We start from the raw sequence: 21273 nt of genomic DNA on the forward strand, positions 1-21273 counted from the left end.
CCCTACACTAAGGACAAGTGGCAGCTCTGGATCCTATAGCGGGTGCTCGTCTCTTAGTCTTATTCACTCGCTCACCATCTCTCACTGTAACATGTGCGTGCACATGCTCTTATCATGAGTAAAGAAAAGTATTATTTCAGTAAACTTTTTGTGAACTAGTCAATAATAAAAATATGAACTATGAAACTATCAAAAGGTATTATAAGGGCTAGATAAATTTTGATTATTGTTTGGCATAATCCAGGAGAGGATTTACTGAACAATACTGTTAATGTGAAAAGGAACTCTGCTCAATGAGCTGTCATGTCACTTATCAATTATCATTTTAATAAAGAAGTCATTAGAAAAGTTCTGATGCCCTGTGTCCAGTGTTTGTTCAAATCACTGTATCATATAGCTAAGGACAGGCAGATAAATGAACAATTATAGCATTTTTAAATGCTTTATAAATCATTTGATTTAAATAACTGTGGCTATGGCTTGTGTCACTTGATGAGCATTTGTATATCCTTATTTAGATATTATAAGAAAATATGTACTTGAAAGTTTTGAGTATGAGTTAATGTACTGGTTATTAAATATTTTTATATTACATACTATTCTCTATTGTGAGTAACAGTGTAATATCATACTTGCACTGCACAAATGTTATATATGAAGTGGTATCAAATGCCAGCATGTAAACATGGAATTTAAAAGAAATCGGATTTTCTTAATTACATACCTAGTATATAATTTCTCTGTGTTTTAAAATTAATGAAAATAATTTATTGGGTTGTCTGGAAAGTCACAACTTGTTTTTACATATAAAGACATAGAAAAACAAATCGTGACTTTCCAGATAACCTAATAGTTACATAGGCCCATCTAAGAGAATCGTCTATGAAATACATTGCTAGACTTTTCAGACCTGAAATTATTTCATTATTATTATTTAAAACTTCAAAGTCATATTATGGGACAATCTTTTCCACATTCTTGTTTCTAAAATAAAACTGGAAAATTCTAGTATTTTTTGGTTCAGGAAACTGCATTAACTTAGAACCCAGTAAACCCTGATAAGCTTGTTTGCAGCAATTACTAAGTGCTTGCTTTGTGCAGAGCATTAGACGATGTACTGTTCTTGATGATGAGAATAAGGGGACAGAGATCTACTAACGAAATAGATTTTTTTCTCTGTCTCTCTCTAGTCAAATTAATAATTAACAAATAGAATAATACATAAAAAAAGAAGATATTAGGCGAGAGTTAAAATGGTGTATTTCTGAAAAATAAATGTGAAATACCTTAAAAGCCTAAGTATTCTTTTTTTTTAATAGTCTGGATCCATATCCTTGTCTTATCATTTTTACTGCTTCTCAATCTGTTATGTGACAAAGGTGAAATATTTGCTATGACTAGTCCTGCTTCTCTGGAAATTTTTGGATTGCTGCCTTTAAGTCGCTAGGATATGGTTTTTTGTTTGTATTGCCAGGAAATATGTTCGTGTTTCGGTTTTATACATATTAAGTATTACTGATCATGGTACAGAACTTCCCTATGGCAGAATAATAAGCACTTAACTCCAAATATTTCATGACTTTTGATAAATACAAAATGATCATGGGGAAAATAAAAAGAACAAGTCACAACCAAAAATGTTTTACCTTCATTGACAGTAAATGCACATATCCAGCAATGCCATTTATAAGCAAGAAAGACCCATCTGGGGAGACTTCGAAGCTCCTCACTATCTTCTCTTTCAAACCTATGAAAGAAGATGAATCCGTTAAATTAAGGTTTAATATAATTGGCAGTAAAACTATCTCCTACTGACAAAATTAAGTTTCTTATCTTTTAAAATGTATTAGGGCCTCAAATCAAATAAAAGCTAGCTCAGACTCTGAATAAATCTGATTCCATGCATCACTAACTCTGACCCAAACATCAGGTCACTATCAAGTACCTGGAAAACTTCAATTTGGTTTGCATTCACCATTCCAACTGTAAGTTAGAGATTCAGGTCTCTAAATTGTAAACACATCAACAAATTTTCTAAATGTAAGCAGTAATATTTCTAATTTAACTACTGGGTTGTCAGAAAAGTCATGATGTATTTTCTCTCTGTTTTTCTATGCAAAAATACATCATGACTTTTCCAGCAATCCAATAAAGGAATATATTATACTTCTTTGTCACAAAGTTCATTACAAGAGAAACACACTACCATTATAAACAGTCAAAATCATAACAACAGGGACCAGCAGGTGGCGTAATGGCTATGTTGCTGAATTCCCATGTAGTCAACCGCGATTGAGTCCTGGACCCAGTGGCTTAAACTCACACCAGGCATGTGTGCGTGTGTGCCCAAGATCCCGAGAGGAGAATGGAGGAGAAGGGATTGCGGTATGGCTATTCCCTCAGGGGTGCCTCTCCAAAAAAATAAATAAATAAATAAAACCCATAACAACAAATACAGTTGACATGTGAACTTGTGGGCCAAGGATGCTGACACCTCTATGCATTCAATATCCTAACTTTTGACTTCCTCAAACTAAACTAACAATAGCCTACTGTTTACCAGAAGCCTTACAAATAACAAACTATTAACATGTATTTTGAATGTTATATATGTATCATATACTATAGTCTTACAATAAACAACCTAGGGAGAGAATGTTCTTTAGAAACTAATACAGAAGAGAAAATACATTACACTATGTATTGGAAAAAATTCATGTATAAGTGGACCCGTGCCATTTAAACCCAAGCTGTTCAGGGTCAACTGCATAAACTAGGTGCTGAACACCATTAAATACCCTCTTGCATGTGCAAGTGCTCTTAATCATCAATAAAGATAACCTTGGGGCCAGCTGGTGGCATAGTGGTTAACGTACTGGACTCCCACATGGCCAACCAGAGTTCGAGTCCTGGACCTGGTAGCTGAAACTCATGCTGGGCATGATAATTGAAGAGAAGTGATTGTGGCATGGCCATCACCCTTGGGGGTGATTTCTCACTTTCCCTCCCTCTGTTTTTTTCTCTCTCTAGCAAACACATGCACCCTGCACCCTATAGCAAAAGCTGAAAAAAAATTTTCTAGTTACTTAGTTTTAGAATGAGACTGAAAATAACACTCAATAAATAACATACTACCACACAAGAAACCTATTTAATTTATCATTACTATTTTTATCATAATTTCCAAGCTATACTTGTTAAGAAAAGCAGAAAGAAAGAGATTGGGAGGGCAAGACAAATGCCATGTATTAAAAGTAGCTCATGACTAGATACACATGTCTGAGTACCTAGAGATCCAGAGTAAAGGTCACCAACTTATCTTGGCCAACCTCTGGTGTGCTGTTCTCAAGAGGATGCAAAGCAAGGCGTGACCAAGGTCCAAGGCTTTTGATTAATGAAATAATAATAAGTAAACGACACTGTAATAATTAATACTATTATCTCCCATTTTAATGAGGAAATGGTTTAAGGTTTTTTCCCTGAAAGCAAGGTCCATGAACGAGCAATGTCGGCAGCACCTGAGAGCTAGTTAGAAAAACAGAGTCAGGCCTGCCTCAGACCTCCAGAACCAGAGATTCAGCAGATCTTCACAGGATCCCAGGAGATTTGTGTGCGCATTAACTTCTGAGAAGCCCTGGCTGAAACCATGATTATATAAGCTAAAAATCTACTTGATAAGGATTATTAAAGTTATCAGGGGTTACTCCCTAGCCCAGTGGTTAAGGCAGTAGGATCCCACATGGCTAATCACACTATTTGAGTCCCAGGCCCAGCAGCTTGAGGAATACGTCAGGTGTGTGCACACATGTGCTCAAAATCTCCAGAGGGAGAAATACAGGAGATGGGATAACAGGGTGACTATCCCATTAGAGTGCTTTCTCACTTTCTCTCTCCAGCTAGTACATGCACCCTCTGGAAAATTAAAACTAATAATAAAGCTATCGGGAAACAGAAGAATAAACAGGTAGAAACTGTGGGTAAACATTATTACTGGTTTGTTTTTGTTTTTGTTTTTTTGTTTTTTTTGGAGAGATTTTTGCTATGGGGCACATGTGCTCACCAGACAGACAGAGACAGAAAGCGAGAAATCACCCCCCCGAGAGGATGGCCACGCTGCAATCCCTTCTCCTCCATTCTCCTCTCAGGATCTTGGGCATGTGTGCACACACACGCGCCTGGCCTGAGTTTTAAACCACTGGGTCCAGGACACGAACCACAGCTGACTACATGGGAGTCCAGCGACCCAGCCATTACACCAACTGCTGGTCCCAGCATTATTACTGTTTCTAAAACTGGCCTGACTTTCAATCACTAACAGAAGAGGAGCTGTACAAAGCTGCTACTGTCCTTTACAGCTGCACACAGGACCAGTTTAACAGAGAAATGGCAGTGAGCTGTGGCATGTGCCAACACTTCCTCCTGAGATTAATAACCTTAAACCAGCCAAACTCATTACAAGGTCTTTAGTTCCTAAGGTTTCATGAAAGTGCCACTGTATTTTGTGATAGCAAGGACAGGAGAATACAGGGGAATTATGGTAAGGGTAGAGAGTAGGTAAAAAGAAGCTTCTTTTAAGTAGTTAATTCTTTTTTTTTTTTGAGAGTTTTATTTATTTATTTATTTTTTACTATAGGGCGCGTGCATTCGCCAGACAGCGACAGAAACCGAGAAATCACCCTCCACGGAGGATGGCCATGCCGCAATCCCTTCTCCTCCATTATCCCCTCAGGATCCTGGGCACGCACGCACATGCACCCGGCGTGGGTTTTAAACCACCGGGTCCAGGACGCGCATCGTGGTCGACTACGTGGGAGTCCAGCGACATAGCCATTACACTAACTGCTGGTTCCCTTAAGTAGTTAATTCTTTAAAGTACGTTACATAGGGGTCTCCAAAATCAGTGCTCTACTTCCTTTAAGTATAAATCAAAACTGTATTATACCAAACACCAGAACTAGCAGAGTGTGTCCAAACTTCCTGAAAAGTACGAGAGAGTGGAAACGATCTCCGGAGGGGTAGAACCCAGGCCTCTGGCTCCCTGGCTCACGCTCTCACCACTGCATCAACTGCTAACTTGACAGCTACGTACTTGCTACTGCTTTTCTGGTCTAGAGGGTTATCCATTTCCAAAGTACCATTTCCCTGTAAGTACTCAATAGAAAAGTCATGTCACTGGTTTTATTCAAATATTAGCTCAACAACATGACATTTCCCAAAAACTTACTAAAAAAACTCATTTTCAGAATTCTATTGGTGGGAGGGAGCAGTTATAAATAATGTTACATGAACTCGGCTTACGGGGGACAGCAGGCTGCATGTTCCATAGAAACCTTACCTCTCACTTGATGCACAGGAATTAACTTTCCAGCCAGCATATCATAGACGTAAAGAATCTTGCTGTGGGTACTTGTGGCTAAAAGCTCTTCTCCATTAGCACTGAAATGAGCCTTAAAGATGGGAAACTTTTCCAAATAAATGCTCTGGATTTTAGGATTTGTTTTTCCATCAACCTATAAGAAAATACAAACATCCCTTTGGGTTTTTTCCTCTAAACCCTACATCCTGATAATGAGCACTTTTTATTACAAGTCTCCCATTTTAAGAGGTGTACCTGAAAGAGTGACACAGCGTGGTCTAGTCCTGCGACCATCACAACCTGCGCACGAGGGTGGAACTGCACAGAGGAGATCTGAGCGGTAGTGGGACGTTCAGCATTAGCATCCTGGCAGTTCTTCATCTACGGAAAAATAAAGCTGGAGTTTTACAAATTCAAATGCATTAGTATCTTCTTTAGGGATAAAGAAAAATCATTACTTTATAATATAGAAGACAGTATGCCAGAATGTTAAGCAAAAGCCCATAGACAACAGAGATAGACAGTGGCACAGTGGTAAAACGCAATGGTCTACGAGGCGGACGCACAAGAGAAGGTTATCCCCCGAATGTGTGGGGCATCCGTGTGTCCATGACCCAGGCTGGCTGACATGGGGGGTGGATCATGGTATCAAGGCCTGTCAGAGGTGTTGTATCTCTCCATCTCTCTCTCTCATACACTCATGGAAAAAACTTTAAAATTAAAAAAAAAAAGAGACCACAATTTTGACACAGATAGCAAGTCATTCCTTAAGAACCCATTTTTACCATCTTTCAAATGAAGGGATTAAATCATTACATCTTTTTGATGTCTAGAAGTCTAAATTTATTAAGCGTTCTTAGAGCAGTAGTTTATAGTCATTTCCCCAAGATACACCCTATGGTAAAGGTTATTAGACTTTAGGATAATTTTTTTTTTAAGGTTTTTGCTATAGGGTGCTTGTATACTCACCAAAGGAGAGAGACAGACAGTGAGGGGGAAAGTAAGAAATCACCCCACCCACCAGGGGGAATGACCAAGCCACAATCCCTTCTCCATTCTCTGGGATTTCGGGCATAGGCCCACATATGCCCGGCCAGGCCTAGGACTTGAACCACGGTCTACCATGTGGGATTCCAATGCCTTTACTACCACACCACCTGCCAGCATCTCACTTCCAGAATAATTTTACTTATAAGTCTCACACTGGCATCTCTGCATCCATGAGACAAAAACAACCATCACTATGCTGTTATCCCTCCAATCTGTGATCGGCACAGATTGTTCACATTCTCCTCTGAGGATACACGCGTGCTGGTTTAAAGCAATAATCTCAGGATCAGAGTGACACAGCAGTAACGCAACATTCTACGAGACTGAATGAAATGGCAAAGTTTCAGAGATCTCTATGAATATGACAGGCATGAGCATGTCCATTTTGGGAGATGTTGTCTTGTCTGGCTGGCTTGCTTGCTCTCTCTCTCTCTCTCTCTCTCTTCTCTATCATTCATGGAAGAAAAATCTAAAAACAAATCTAATGATTTTATACACCACTTGAACTGTTTTCAGTTACTTCTTTTGTTTCCCTAAGTTTTCCTATATATTAAAATTCAGGGGGCCAGCAGACAGGTGTCATGGTGGTTAAGACATTGGATTCCGGGACCAGCACTTAGTGTAATGGCTATGTCGCTGGACTCCCATGTAGTCGACTACAGTTTGAGTCCTGGACCCGGCGGCTTAAACTCACGCTGAGCGCGTGTGTATGCGTGCCCAAGATCCCGAGAGGATAATGGAAGAGAAGGGATTGTGGTGTGGCCATCCCCTTGGGGGGGGATTTCTCGCTTTCTGTCTCTCTGTCTCTGTCTGTCTGGTGAGCGCATGCGCCCTATAGTTTGTCCAAGAAAAAAAAAAAGACATCGGATTCCCACATGGCCAACCTTGGTTTCAATCCTGGACCTGGTGGCTTGCTTTCTCATCCTCCCACCCATCTCTGGTGAGTGCAAGTGCCTTGTAGAAAATTAAAACATAATATAGATAAATAAAAACAAATAAGTAATTCTTTATAAAAAAAAAAATCAGTTAGGGTGAATCCTATAGCCGAATAGCTAAGGGAACTAGAACTCACAGAGCAGACTACAATTTGAATCCCAGCCGTGGTGGCCAAAAAACATGCCAGGTGCATGTGCATGGAACATGTCGTAAATCCTGACAGGATGAAGAAAAGGAGAAGCAATTGTGGCATGACTATACCCCATTGTGGAGATGCTTTCTCCATCTCTCTTTCTCTGGCAAGTGTGTGTGCCTCTGGGAATTAAAAAATTGAGTGAAAACCATAGACCAGCTCAGTGATGTAGCAGTAATATGCTGTTACAAGTGATGCTGGACCCACGTGAGAGATCATGAGTTCGGTTCCCAGTGTATACACTGGGACATCACCCGTGATCCTGACTGACTGGGACGGTTAGGGGATAAGATCTTTCTTTTTTAAAGTTTCACCCATAGAGAACATGCAGTCACTAGAGAGAGACAGAGAGGGAAGGTGAGAAATCACCCCCCAGGGGTAAGATCACACAGCAATCCCTTCTCCATTTTCCTCCCGGGATTTTTGGCAGACATGCACACATGTGTACCTGGGATGATTTTTCAAGACTTTGGATCCAGGCCTCAAGCCAGTGTTAGCCATGTGGGAATCCAGTGCCTTAACCACCACGCCACCTGCTGGCCCACATGAGATCTTACTGAGAGGGTGGTGCTTGTCTGTCTCACTCTTATGAAATAAATAAACGTTAAATTTTTCCAATTAAAAACAAAAGTATTATATGTATGTTTTAGTCTCTAATCAACTAAATTAAATTTTTATGGTAACTACATTTTCAGTGGAGGTGAATTCAACCTACAAAGAGATGGATGAACTGTCTTTATAAAGTCAGAGGAGATGGAATTACTCTGTCTCTTAGTAATTTTTTCTTTCTTTTGAGAGGTTTTTTGCTACTCGCCAGAAAGACAGAGAGATAGAAAGCAAGAAATCACCCCCCAGGGGGAATGGCCATGCTGCAATCCCTTCTCCTCCATTCTCCTCTCAGGATCTTGGACACTCACGCACAAGCACCTGGCGTGAGTTTAAGCCACCGGGTCCGGGACTCAAACCACAGTCGACTACATGGGAGTCCAACGACAGCCATTAGGCCAACTGCTGGTCCCTCTTAGTAATTCTTAAGGTACCATCTGAACAGAAAAGTAAGAATGAACTATCATTATCAGTACTCAAAGGTACACAGACAGAACAAGAGCAAAGGTTCAGAAGCCAAAAAGCGCCCAACCTGTTCAACAGAAAAGGGCCTGCATGTTTCAAGCAGGGAATAAGGGGAAAGAGGTCTGAGATGAGTCTGAGAATGAAGGCAAAAGCCAGACTATGAAGAGCAATCTAGACTACAATAAAGAATTAAAAAATGTTCAAAAAGTAAGGGAAAGTTACATGACCTGATGCTTTCTTCCTAAAAGGTCCCTCTGGCTACAACTATATTAAGAATGGCTTAGGAAGAAATAAAGGAGAAGTAGAGAGAGAAGCTGTGAAGCTAAAGCAGTATGTGCCAGCTGAGAAATGCCAGCAGTGTGGGCTAGGCTGGTACCAGTGGGAATGAAGAGAAATGCAAAAGGGGAAATCAAATAGGAATCCTAACTGCTGGGGACATAATTTAATACCACTTGATCATTCCTACAAAAGGAAGAAAAATAAATAAATATTTACCAAGGCAAAATGGCAGCAAACCTCTTAATCCCACAAATAATGGGAATCCATACATCCATAAATGAAAAGCAGTCTGGACTTAAGAGGTGAACGGTTGGATAGACTCCAGTGTCATTGACTCTCACCTTCAAGATTCCTCTTGGAAGAGAAGTTGATGTGGATATGAAATTCCCAGTCCTTTGCAACAAATCATCTTCATCCTCTTCACTCTCATCTAAGTCAAACAAACCCAAAAAGCTGATCTTGAGAATCAATGAGCCTTTTACTTACTCCAGACTTCAATATTTCCAACTTAAACTCCCCTCTAAGCCTGCCAACCTACACTTTTTTTAAAGCAGCAACTGATAAAAGCAGTTTAAAATACACTCAAAGGAGAGGAAAAAGATGGCACAGAGCTTAGCATATACAGTCAAAATCAGCTTGACGCTGATATGAAAGACTAACACAGATGGTGATTCAAGCAAGGTGAAGTGAAATAAAAGTTTAAATAAAGCCAACACTTCATTTAAAAAGAACAACTCATAATTAAGACAAAATTGGTAATAGAGTAGTAGACAGCAGATCTAGCCTAACAACTCACATGAGAAAGAACTAAACTTTCAGTTGACTAAAAGATCAATGTCTGCTTACTGTGTATCAGAACTTCAAAGAGAGCAAACAGGGCTGCTCTTCCCATAGAAGTGGCTGAAAATTGTAGTGGTAATTCAGTAGCTGAGCAGACTTTTTAAAAGCGCTCAATGGGCTAGGGCTAAGGCAAAAACTCCTGGGGCGTCGGCAAAGTCATGACGCATTTTTCTACGCAAAAACGCATCATGACTGGGACCAGCAGATGGCATAATGGGACCAGCAGATGGCATAATGGCTATGTTGCTGGACTCCCACGTGGTTGAATGTGGTTCAAGTCCTGGATCCAGTGGCTTAAAACTCACACCAGATGTGTGTGCATGAGTCCCCAAAATCCTAAGAGGAGATGAAGGAGAAGAGATTGTGGCGTGGCCATACCCCCAGGGAGTGATTTCTCATCTCTCATCTCTCTCTCTTTCTCCCTCTCTCTCTCTCCAGCAAGCACGCATGCCCTATAGCAAAAATCTAAAAAAAAAAAAAATGCATCATGACTTTTCTGATGACCCAATAGCAGTAAAAAGCCCCCAAGGGTCAGCAAGTGGAGTGTTGTTAAGGCACTGGACTCCCACATGGTCAGCCACAGTTTGAGTCCAGACCTGGTGGCTCGAGGATCACGCCGGGCGTGTGTGTGCATGTGCCCCAAATCCCAGGAAGTGGAGGTGGGGGCAGATCATGGCATGGCCATCCCACGTAGGAGGGGCGATTTCTCACTTTTCCTCTCCCCTCTTTCTCTCTCTATGGCAGCCGCATGAACCCTATGACAAAAATCTTAAAAAAAAAAAAAAAAAAAAAAGGCCCTCTAAGCTTCTTGGGTTAAAAAGAACAAGGCATATTTAACAAGTTAAAAACAAACCTGGATAGAGTTCTCCCCAGTAACAGAACAGTTTTATATGAAAAAAGAGGTAAAACAATCTATGCGTGTTTGAAAGGTAGGAAAAGAGAATAGTCATGAGGTAAATTACAAAACAGGAAAATCATTCCCATCAATTAGCTCCTAAAGGAGAGATGGGCAAGAAATGGCCTAGTGAAGAGAATACCACCATGTAATGTTTTGAGGAGAAGATGATGTTGTATTAGGTTGTCTGGAAAGTCATGACATATTTTTCTATGTTATTCTAAGTAAAAATGCATAATGACTCTCCTGACAGAAAATTTCCTACAATAGATAAAGTTCAGGCTATACTGCTAAGATTCTTTCAACCTCTAAAAGCATCTAGCTAGAAATAAGTTCAATTTCTACTTTATTACAAGTTGAGTTTTCTACCAGAATTATATACAACACTGACTCCTCGAATGGGCTCCCTGGACTTACATACCCTGAGACTGGCAGGGCAGGGCAAAGGAGAAAAAGGCGGTGGTAGAAATCAAGCACGCTCATCAGGAATGTAAGACATGGACGAATACAGTCCAGCCTCTGTAAAGTATTTCAAAGGCTAATTCCGAGTCTAAAATTTTTAACTCCCAGTACACAAATAAGACCTTGGCTAAGACATCTGTTATTGTAATATCTGAACTCAAAGGGCCTAAAGTGAAGAAGAGTTATACCACCAGTCAAACTTAAAGAGTGGGAAGTTCAAAAATGGATTTTAATACAGTGTCCAATCATTTGGGCATGACCTCACATACATGCCTTAGAAAGACGTCCCACGTCCAAGTGGGCAATTAAATCAGCTGCCAAGGTAGTCAGAGAAGCTCCAAATTAAGAATGTTATTTATTTTTTCTTAATCTCATTCCATAACGTAACATAGTTCTGTTTAAAAATAAACACAAATTTCATTCTCCTCTATTTTTCCTTACAGTAGGAAACCTGCTATTAAGTCTTATGTTATTTTTAAAAAAGGGTCTCCTCGGCCACAGTAAAACAGCTGCTAAGATACTGTTCTCAGGCTAGGACCTCATGGGATGCCTGGATATGGGTCTTTCATTTCCTGTCTGACCCAAAGGCAGGGCACAGCAGCACAAGCCTATAACCCCAGTGACTTGGCCAACCGGGAGGCTGAGGCAGGTAACAAGCTCAAGTCTGGTCTAGGCAACACAGCCAGACCCTAACTAAAAACTGTGTATGAGGGGAGTGTGTGAAACCCAACAGTGGCACAGCAGTACACACATGCACGACCCATGTACGGAGGTTCCAGAAACATGTCCAGAGACCTCCCTGAGTACCGACAGGGCATGCACATGCCCATGATCCAGGGCTGGCTGAAGCTGTGAGTGGACTGCGGCATCAAGACTCTGTTGGGGGTACAGTCCCTCTCTGTCTCACTCGCTCGCCAAAGAAAGAAATTAAAAAAAAAAAAAAAAAAAAAAGTCCAGGGTGTGGTGACGCCTGTCTATACTCCCAGAAGGAAGACTGAGGCAGGAAGATCACCACACATAAGGCCCTGTCTTAAATACAGGAGGGGCACCAGCCAGCGGCACAGTGGTGATGCAGTGCTGGACACACATGGGAAGGTCCAGTCTGTGTCCCAGGTCATCCCTGTGCTGCCAAGCTGGCTGACACTGGGAGAGGTTCCAGGTTAAAGACCCAGCTGCAGGGACCAGCCGATGCCATTAATGGACGCCCATGTAGTCAACTGTGATTCGAGTCCTAGACCCGGTGGCTTAAACTCATGCCAGGCATGTGTGCATGCACGTGTGCCCAATATCCCAAGAGGAGAATGGAGGAGAAGGGGTGACTTCTCACTTTCTGTCTCTCTTTGTCTTTGTGGCAAGCACACGCACTCTACAGCAAAAATCTCTCAAAAAATAAAAATAAAGACCCTGTTGCAAGTGCCCTTCTATCTCATTCTCTGTCTCTTACTCAAAGAAATGAACTAATTTTAAGAAAACAATTTAAAACTTTAAAGACACATTTGGAACAGTAGGTTTTAACAAGCCTCTTAAGAAACTGAAGGAATAACATTATAGAAATGAGGCTCACTAAGTTAAATTGAGATATCAACACTCACCATCTGAAGATGTTTTCCGCTTACTGGTCTCTGCCCATGCAGGTACTCCCCCCATGGCATGCTGGAACCTAAACAAAAATATTTCCAATTTTTTGTTATACCATTGTTCATAGTGCTTGGTACATTTAAAGGTATAGCTAAAACCATGCTTGAGAGTATGTATGGATTCTCTTTCGAAGTTGCTACCATCTTTAAAAACAGAACTTATTGTACTATTTCTATTTACACAGGATAGTTCCAAACTGCTTATGTTGGAAACTTTCATGAATCTCTGCCCACCTGAGCAGGTTCTGGGAACAGGACACCTGGATACACATTTGTTGTTAACCACATATACTCAGATGGTTATCTGATTTGCTCGTATCAACACATCCCAGGTGTCAGGAGTTAGTACCGAAGTCTCTCTGTGGTTATATAAACCAAGAAAGAAAATGACCAGACTGGTAAGAATACAGAAAACTTCACCACTAGGCAGAGTGTCCTTCTAACTTTTTAATGCAGAAATACAAACTAGCCCACCAAACTAGGTCCACTAGACAAAAACAACTAGAAAACCAGACAAGATGCATGAAACAACTGTTTCCAGAAACTGGACAACAGACAGTCATCCCTGAGAGAAGGCGAATAAAAGAGGGTGAGCCCTACTACCACCAGCAATTTTCCTCTGCAGGCATTTGGAAGGCCCTGGCGCAAACCCAGAAGATTAAACCTGAAAGAGGCTGATACAGTTTAAATTTAAAGGGCAGAGTAATTCTCAGGGAGAAAAAGCACCAGAAACCTGCTGAAGAGTTCAATGGCAACCCTGGATACTAAGCTGCACTCATAGGATGAGACTCCAGGAGAGAGCTACTAAGCAGAGAACCACTTCAGAGCTGTAAGCTACACAATACCATAGCTCAGACATTCAAGTTCCAACCAGTAAGAGGGAAGGTCCTATTGACCACTTGAGACATTCAGTAGAGATCCCAGAAAGATCATATCTTAGTGGTGGGGTTCAAACCAATCTAATGTAAATAATAATCTAGACCTCCTCTAACAAAGCTTATAAACAAGTGTATAAAGTTGTAAATTGATCTGCAAACCAATAAACTGCCTGCCAGGACAAAAACTAAAAAGAAAAAAAAAAAACCCCAGAAGCTCAAAAACTTAACATTCACATTTCCCAGAATTCAGTCAAAATTACTAGACATGCAAAGCAGTAGGAAAACATGAACCATAAAACCAGAAGAAAAGGAACAAATGACAGTTGGGACAGAATTAGTACATGAAGAGTCCAACTCGGAGGCCTGGACCACTCATCTGAATCCCAGCCACAGTGGCTTGAAAAAATGCTGAGTGTATGTGGATACATGACCAAAACCTTGACAAGATGGAGAAACATTGAAAGGACTACAGCGTGACCACACCAAGGACAAAGTGAGCCTGAGACTTCTTTGTGAGGCCAGGAAACTAGGAACCAGGCTGCAAACTAGATCAGTAAGACCACAACAGTAACACCCACCCAAGTCTATTCTGTGACTAACGTCAGGCCCAAAACTCATACATGCCCTTCCCTCATAACCTCCACAGACACTGAGACTGACAAAATGGTGGTCTTGCGAGATGGTTCTTTCTTTTGTTCAGTAAATTTGTAAAAACCAACTCTGTATAGTCAACAGGCATCTGTGATCACCTGCATATGAGGACATCAACAATGAGAACCAGAAAAAACAGTTTTGCAACCTGAAATGTAATAGTTACGTCATAATCAGTGAATGCTTAAAACCACTAAGTTACAGTGTCTTCGGAGAACAGGTTATTCGCACGCACACAAGAACCACATATAGATTTACTAATTGCACAGCAGACCTTTAAAGTGGAGATATCTGGAGGAACACAACGCCTAGTGATCCCACTCAGTATAACAACTTAACAGGTGGGAACCCGACACTGTGGCTTCCCAGAAGTGATGAATTAAATACACATCATCTTAATATATTTCTGACACAAATAGTCTGAACACATTCAACCCTTTAAACCCAACTTCATGGGAATACAGGAGACAGACAAGGTAAACACAAAGTGAAAGAGGAGCGAAAGGGGAGTGACTGATTAATGGATACAAGGCTTTCTTATGGGGTAATAAAAATGCTTTCAAACTAGATAGAGAAGGTGAATACCACTAAATTATAAACATTTTAAAATAGTGCTGTATAAATTTCACCTCAACAACAAAAAGAAATAGAAATTTCAGAATGTATTTTGGGCTGGCAGGTGGTGTGGTGGTTCGGCGCTGGATTCCCACATGGTTGACCACAATTCAAGTCCCAGACCTGGTGACTTTCTTTTTCACTTTCCCTCTTTCTCTGGTCAAATTAAAAATCAGTAATAATATGGGACAAGCTGTTGGTGTAATGGCTATGTCGCTGGACTCCCATGTAGTTGCCCACAGTTCGAGTCCTGGACCCAGTGGCATAAACTCAACACCGGGTGCGTGTGCGTGCACGCCCAAGATCCCGAGAGAATAGAGAAGGGATTGTGGCATGGCCATCCTTCCTGGGGAGTGATTTCTCACTTTCTGTCTCTTTTTCTGGTGAGTACATGCACCCTATAGCAAAAACCTCTCCAAAAAAAAGACATAAAATCCTAATACAATGTTTGAGCTTATGACAACTGGAGAAATTAATATATGCTGACCATTAGCTGTTAATTTTCTTAGGCACTGTGAATATGAAAGATGTCCTTGATCTTAGGCAATGTACCTTAAGGAACTTAGTGTTACATTACATGTACCTTACTCTCAAACAGATTGGGAAAACACACCTACACTACAAATATATAAAGCAAATATGGTGAAATGTTTAAAAAAAAAAATGTATCTAGGTGTCAGATGCTTAAAGTTTAGAAATTTTTATATTAAAAATTTGTGGGACCAGCAATTAGTATAATGGCTATGTCGCTGAACTCCCATGTAGCCAACCATGGTTCGAGTCCCGGAACCGGCAGCTTAAACTCACGCCAGGCACGTGTGCCTGCGTGCCCAAGATCCTGAGAGGAGAATGGAGGAGAAGGGATTGCAGCATGGCCATCCCCCTGGGGGTTGATTTCTTGCTTTCTATCTCTCTGTCTCTGTCTTTCTGGCGAACGCACGTGCCCTATAACGAAAACCTCTCAAAAAAAAAAAAAAAATTTGTGAAAGGGGCTGGCAGGTGGCATGGTGGTTTAGGGAACTGGACTCCCAGATGGCCGACTACAGTTCAAATCCCAGACCTGGCGGCATGCTTTCTCACTTTTCATCTCTCTCTCTCTCTCTGTTTCTCTCCCCTCTCCCCTTTTCTTCTCCCTTTCTGGTCAAATTGAAATAAATAAAGATAAATAAAATAATTCTTTAAAAAGAAATTGTGAGGGGCCGGCAGGTGGCATGGTAGTTAAGAGTGCTGGACTCCCACATGGTCGACTGTGGTTCAAGTCCCAGACCCAGGAGCTTCCTTTCTCACTTTCTCTCTGTCTCTCACTATGTCCCTCTCTGGTCAAACTAAAATAAATAAATAAAGTTAAAATAATTCTCTTAACCAAAAATTGAAAAAAAAATTGTGAAAGAGCTTACCATAAGCAAATAAACAGATGAATTATCACTGATTATATAGGGATGGGAAGGTACTAATTCTTTCACAGATTTTCTCTGTGCTTACAAAATACATACCAAAGTGAACTCATTGCTTACAACAGCAATGCTCTTACTATTTCAAAATGGAAATGTGACTACCCAAAAAAGCAATTAAAACAAAAGATTTAGCAAACAGAAATGATTTACTGGTTACATATACCTCCTGGCAAATCACATGAAATGGGACACTTACTCTTCTTTAAGTCTCTTCTGAAGCTTGTCTTTTGGGAGTTTAACTTCACTGGCATTTTTCATCATATCCTTCCGAAACCGGTTGGTCACCATATCAACCCTATAAAAAAGTAAACGGTGTATTTTAAAAGATTTTTAAAGAGTCAACATAAATAACTGCTGCCTTTAGTAACATTTAATAGAACAACACAGTTCAAGACTTGTAACGTGGAATGCCGTACAAATGTAATGGAGAATATAACACATACATATTCTCCATTCTCCCTAAATTGTCTCTGAAATTTCAGATCATCTAGTTTATCCCTTAGGTAATAATTCAGAAATTCATCATGACATTCAAGACATAGTTAATAACATGTTCAAAAAATAAATTCTGGGAACCAGCAGTTAGCTTAATGGCTATGTCGCTGGACTCCCACGTAGTCGACCGCGGTTCGCGTCCCGGACCCGGTGGCTTAAATCTCACGCCAGGCGCGTGTGCGTGCGTGCCTAAGATCCCGAGAGGAGAATGGAGGAGAAGGGACTGCGGCGTGACCATCCCCCCTGGGGGGTGATTTCTCGCTTTCTGTCTCTATGTCTCTCTCTGGCTGTCTGGCGAGCGCACGCGCCCTATAGCGAAAACCTCTCCAAATAAATAAATAAATAAATAAATAAATAAAATAAATCCCAGGTAAATGCAAATGTTAAGTACATAAAAAGCAAACCTTAAAATATTACGCTATGGGTACCAGCAGATTGTGTAATGGTTACATCGCTGCATGTAGTTGACCATGGTTCAGGTCCCAAACCCAGCGATTTAAAAATCATGCTGAGCACATGTGTGTGCGTGTATGCCAAAAATCCCAAGAGGATAATGGAGAAGAAGGGACTGTGGCATTAACATACCCCCTGAGGGGGTGATTCTTCACTTCCTCTCTCCTGTATCTTTCCGGCAAATCTTTCTTTTTTTTTTTTATTTTTATGGAGAGGTTTTTACTATAGGGCGCATGCGCTCACCAGAAAGACAGAGACAGAGAGAGAGATAGAAAGCAAGACATCACCCCCCAGGGGGGATGGCCACGCCGCAATCCCTTTTCCTCCATTCTCCTCTCAGAATCCTGGGCATGCAGGCACACGCACCCGGTGTGAGTGTAAGCCGCCGGGTCCAGGACTCGAACCGTGGTTGACTACATGGGAGTCCAGCAACACAGACATTAATATAACTGCTGGTCCAAAATCTTTCTAAACAAAAAAAAAAGAAAAAATATATACGTGTATATGCATGTATGTACACAAATATATTAAAGGGGAAAATAAAGGCAAACATTGATCTTTCTCTAAAACTAGAGGGATAGCTCCATAGCACAGAGGTTAAACGTTGTGCAGAGGAAGCCAGATACCACATGGCCGACCAAGTTTCAAGCCCCAGCCTTGGCCCCAGTGGCTTGGACACTAGGTACATGCACATGAGCAGGATCAAACAATAAAGAGGGTCAGATGACAGCACTTCAGCACAACTTAACCCACACAGGGAAGTCTGGGGTTCATGTCCCAAGGCCTCCCTGAGCATGCTGGGCAGATGTGCACACACCTGCAATCCAGGCTGGCTGAGAATGGGAGTAGATCACAGTGTGCAGACCCTGATGGAAGTGCCTCCACCACCCTGTCTCATGGAAAGGAATACTATATCAGTATTAATAATTGGGGGCTGGCAGATGGCATGATGGTTAAAGGCACCGGACTCCCACATGGTCGACTGCAGTTAGAGTCCTGGACCAGGTGGCTTGCTTTCTCACTTTCCCTCTCTATTTCTTTGGTCAAATTAAGAAGTAATAATAATGAGTTAAGCTAAATAATTTTTAAAAATAATATTAATGAAGACTCACAGATTTGACTATATATTTAAAATTGTACAGGGCTAGTAGGTGGCATAATGGTTATGTTGCTGGACTCCCAGGTAGATAACCGTGGTACACATCCCAGACCCAGTAGCTTAAAACTCACACCGGGCACGTGTGTGTGTGTGTTTGTGTGTGTGTGCCCAAAATCCCAAGAAGAGAATGGATGAGGGGTTGCGGCATGGCCATCCCTCCTCCCAGGGGGTGATTTCTCACTTTCTATCTCTCTGTCTCTCCAGCAAGTGCACATGCCCTATAGCAAAAAATCTCTCAAAAAAAAAAAAAGTGTATAGGAAGGTAGGGAATAAACCCACGGTAAATGTTGAGGCAAAGAAAGTAAAGCAAAAGAGTTTATTTGGTCCAGAATGAGGAAAGTTGCCTAAGAATTACAATATCCAACTTTCCCTGACTAATACATGCTTAAAGTTCATGGATTTCAGGATAATTTTAAAAGTAAAAGTCCAAATGGGAGGCAGGAGTAGCAAAGAGTCTTATACAGTAGCGACTGATTAAATTCTAATAATATAACTAGGGAGCAGTTGACTACATGGTTAAACAAGTATAGAGATAATGAGTTTGAAAGATAAAAGACTATATTTGGGCAACAGGCTGTTTACAAAACAATCTAATGATCCTAGCTAGCACTTCAGTATTTCATGTGCATGTCCCTTAAGAGCCATGAGATGTACATTTTTTTTTTCTGTGTCACTGACTCAGACTGAAATACTCTATTTCAGAAAAAAATTGACCTACTTGAGGATCTAGCAGATTTCTCGAAGTTTCAGTTTGATGATGTAGCGTTTTAGCACAAATGACTCCAATCTGGTCTGGTCTATTGGGGTCTAGATCACAAAACAATAGCCCCCCGTTATTTTGTTTTTCCCAACTGCCAGAAAGCATATGTGTTGCCCAGAGAGAGACAAAGGGAGAGGGAAAAACACTCCCAAAGGAGTATGATCACACCAATCCCTTCTCCTCCATTTCTCCATCCTATCAGGATCTGAGGCAGATATGCACACACATCCTGCATGTTTTTCAAGCCATTGGGGTCCAGGACTTGAACCACACATTCGGCCATATGGGATTCAGCTCCGTTAACCACTAGGCTACGAGTCCAACCTGCTGCCTATTGATTTTTGTTTTTTTAAAAGGCTATATATGAGAGACAACCTTATTGTATTTTATGTCGTATTATTTTGCTACAGAATACATGGTCTCTCCAAAGATAAAGGGGGAGAGAGGAAGAGAGAGAGAGAAGAGGGTATGAAAAGTGAGAAAGCATGGAGGTGGACCACACCATAATTCTTTCTCCTTCATTCTTTCTGGTTTTTCACACGTATGTACATGCCTGATTTCAAGCTGGACTCGGACTGTGCAGTCAGCCATGTAGGATCCAACTGCCTAGATGGATCTCCATGCCATCCATCAGTCCCTCCCACTGATTTTTAACAAATCTGACATATAAAGAAATATGAGGGGGTGTTAGCAGTTGGCATAATGGCCTCCCATGTAGTCAACTGTGATTCAAGTCCTGGACCCGGTGGCTTAAACTCACACCAGGCGTGTGTGTGTGTGTGTGTGTGTGTACGTGCGTGCTCAAGACCCTGAGAGGAGAATGGAGGAAAAGGGATTGTAGAGTGGCCATCCCTGCTAGGGGAATGATTTCTCATTTTCTGTCTCTCTTTCTGGCCAGTGCATGTACGTTATAGCAAAAACCTCTCCAAAAAAAAAAAAAAAAAGAAAAATAAACATGAGAGAACCAGCAAATGGCAAAATGGTTACATCGCTGGAGTCCCAAGTATTTGACTGCAGTTCGAGTCCTGGACCTGGTGGCTTAAACCTCACACTGGGCACATGCACGTAAGTGCCCAAAATCCCAATCCCAAGAGGAGAACGGAGAGAATGGACTGTATCATGACCATTCTCCTGGGGGGAGGGGGGTTTCCTTACTTTCTGTCTCTCTGGCAAGCCCAAGTGCCCTAGGGGGAAAAAAAAAAAAGAAAGAAATTGAAATACGAGAATATGAAATATTGAGAAATATAGATCCAATTACTAAGATCATTGAGAAACAGTCACCAGGGCCAGCAGGTGGCATGGTGGTTAAGGTACTGGATTCCCACATGGCCAACTGTGGTTTGAGTCCCAGCCTGGCAACTTAAATCACATTAGGCATGCGTGCATGTATGTCCAAAATCCCGGGAGAGGAATGGGGGAGAAGGGGAAGGGGTTATAGTGTGCCCACATCCCCCCACCCCAGGGAGGTGATTTCTCACTTTCTCTCACCATCTCTGACTCTCTCCAGCAAGCCCACTGGTTCACAGGGGAACCAAAGCCCACTCTTCCACATGGCTTCCAGCACCGCAGTGTTGCAGTATCACTGTACCACTACAGCTGGGTCACTATCTTGCATTTTGTGGGACTCTTCCTGTGACCTGCTTTATGTCAGTTTAATTTTTAGACTAGCCAAAGAAACTAGAAGAGTGGAGAAAAGCTACTTTTACCTCTACTGTAATACAATGAGCTAGAGCAGTCATTTAAAAATACTTATAGGCCCAGCTTCAGTGGTGCAGGTGGTAGATTACTGAACTGAATCCTAGATGCCACATGGCTAACTGCAGGTTGAGATCCCAGGTCACCTTGAAACATACCAGGCAAGCACCAAAGATCTTGACAAACTGGGAGCCTAAGGGAAAGGAATCGTGGTTTGACAAGACCCAGTTGAGCGGGTCTCTGTTTTAAATACAAAATTATTGCATTGTCAGAAAAGTCATAATGTATTTGTTCTATTTTTCTATGCGAAAATACATCATGGCTTTTCTAATGACCCAATATAAATTCTTGAGAATTTTAAAAGTTCATTGGGGGGGGGGGGGACCAGCAGTTA

General features: G+C 41.3%; 1 protein-coding gene across 1 annotated transcript in view; it reads right to left on the minus strand.

Annotated features, from left to right (window-relative positions):
• UTP18 (UTP18 small subunit processome component) overlaps nt 1-21273 on the minus strand; it is a 55529-nt gene that overhangs the window by 28357 nt on the left and 5899 nt on the right. Inside the window, 6 exon segments of the mRNA XM_006172406.3 lie at nt 1647-1747; nt 5336-5510; nt 5612-5737; nt 9227-9315; nt 12675-12742; nt 16514-16612. Of these exon segments, the coding sequence (XP_006172468.1) occupies nt 1647-1747; nt 5336-5510; nt 5612-5737; nt 9227-9315; nt 12675-12742; nt 16514-16612 (658 nt within the window).

The sequence above is a fragment of the Tupaia chinensis genome, unplaced genomic scaffold (genome assembly GCF_000334495.1).
Source record: "Tupaia chinensis unplaced genomic scaffold, TupChi_1.0 Scaffold000383_1, whole genome shotgun sequence".
NCBI lineage: Eukaryota > Metazoa > Chordata > Mammalia > Scandentia > Tupaiidae > Tupaia > Tupaia belangeri.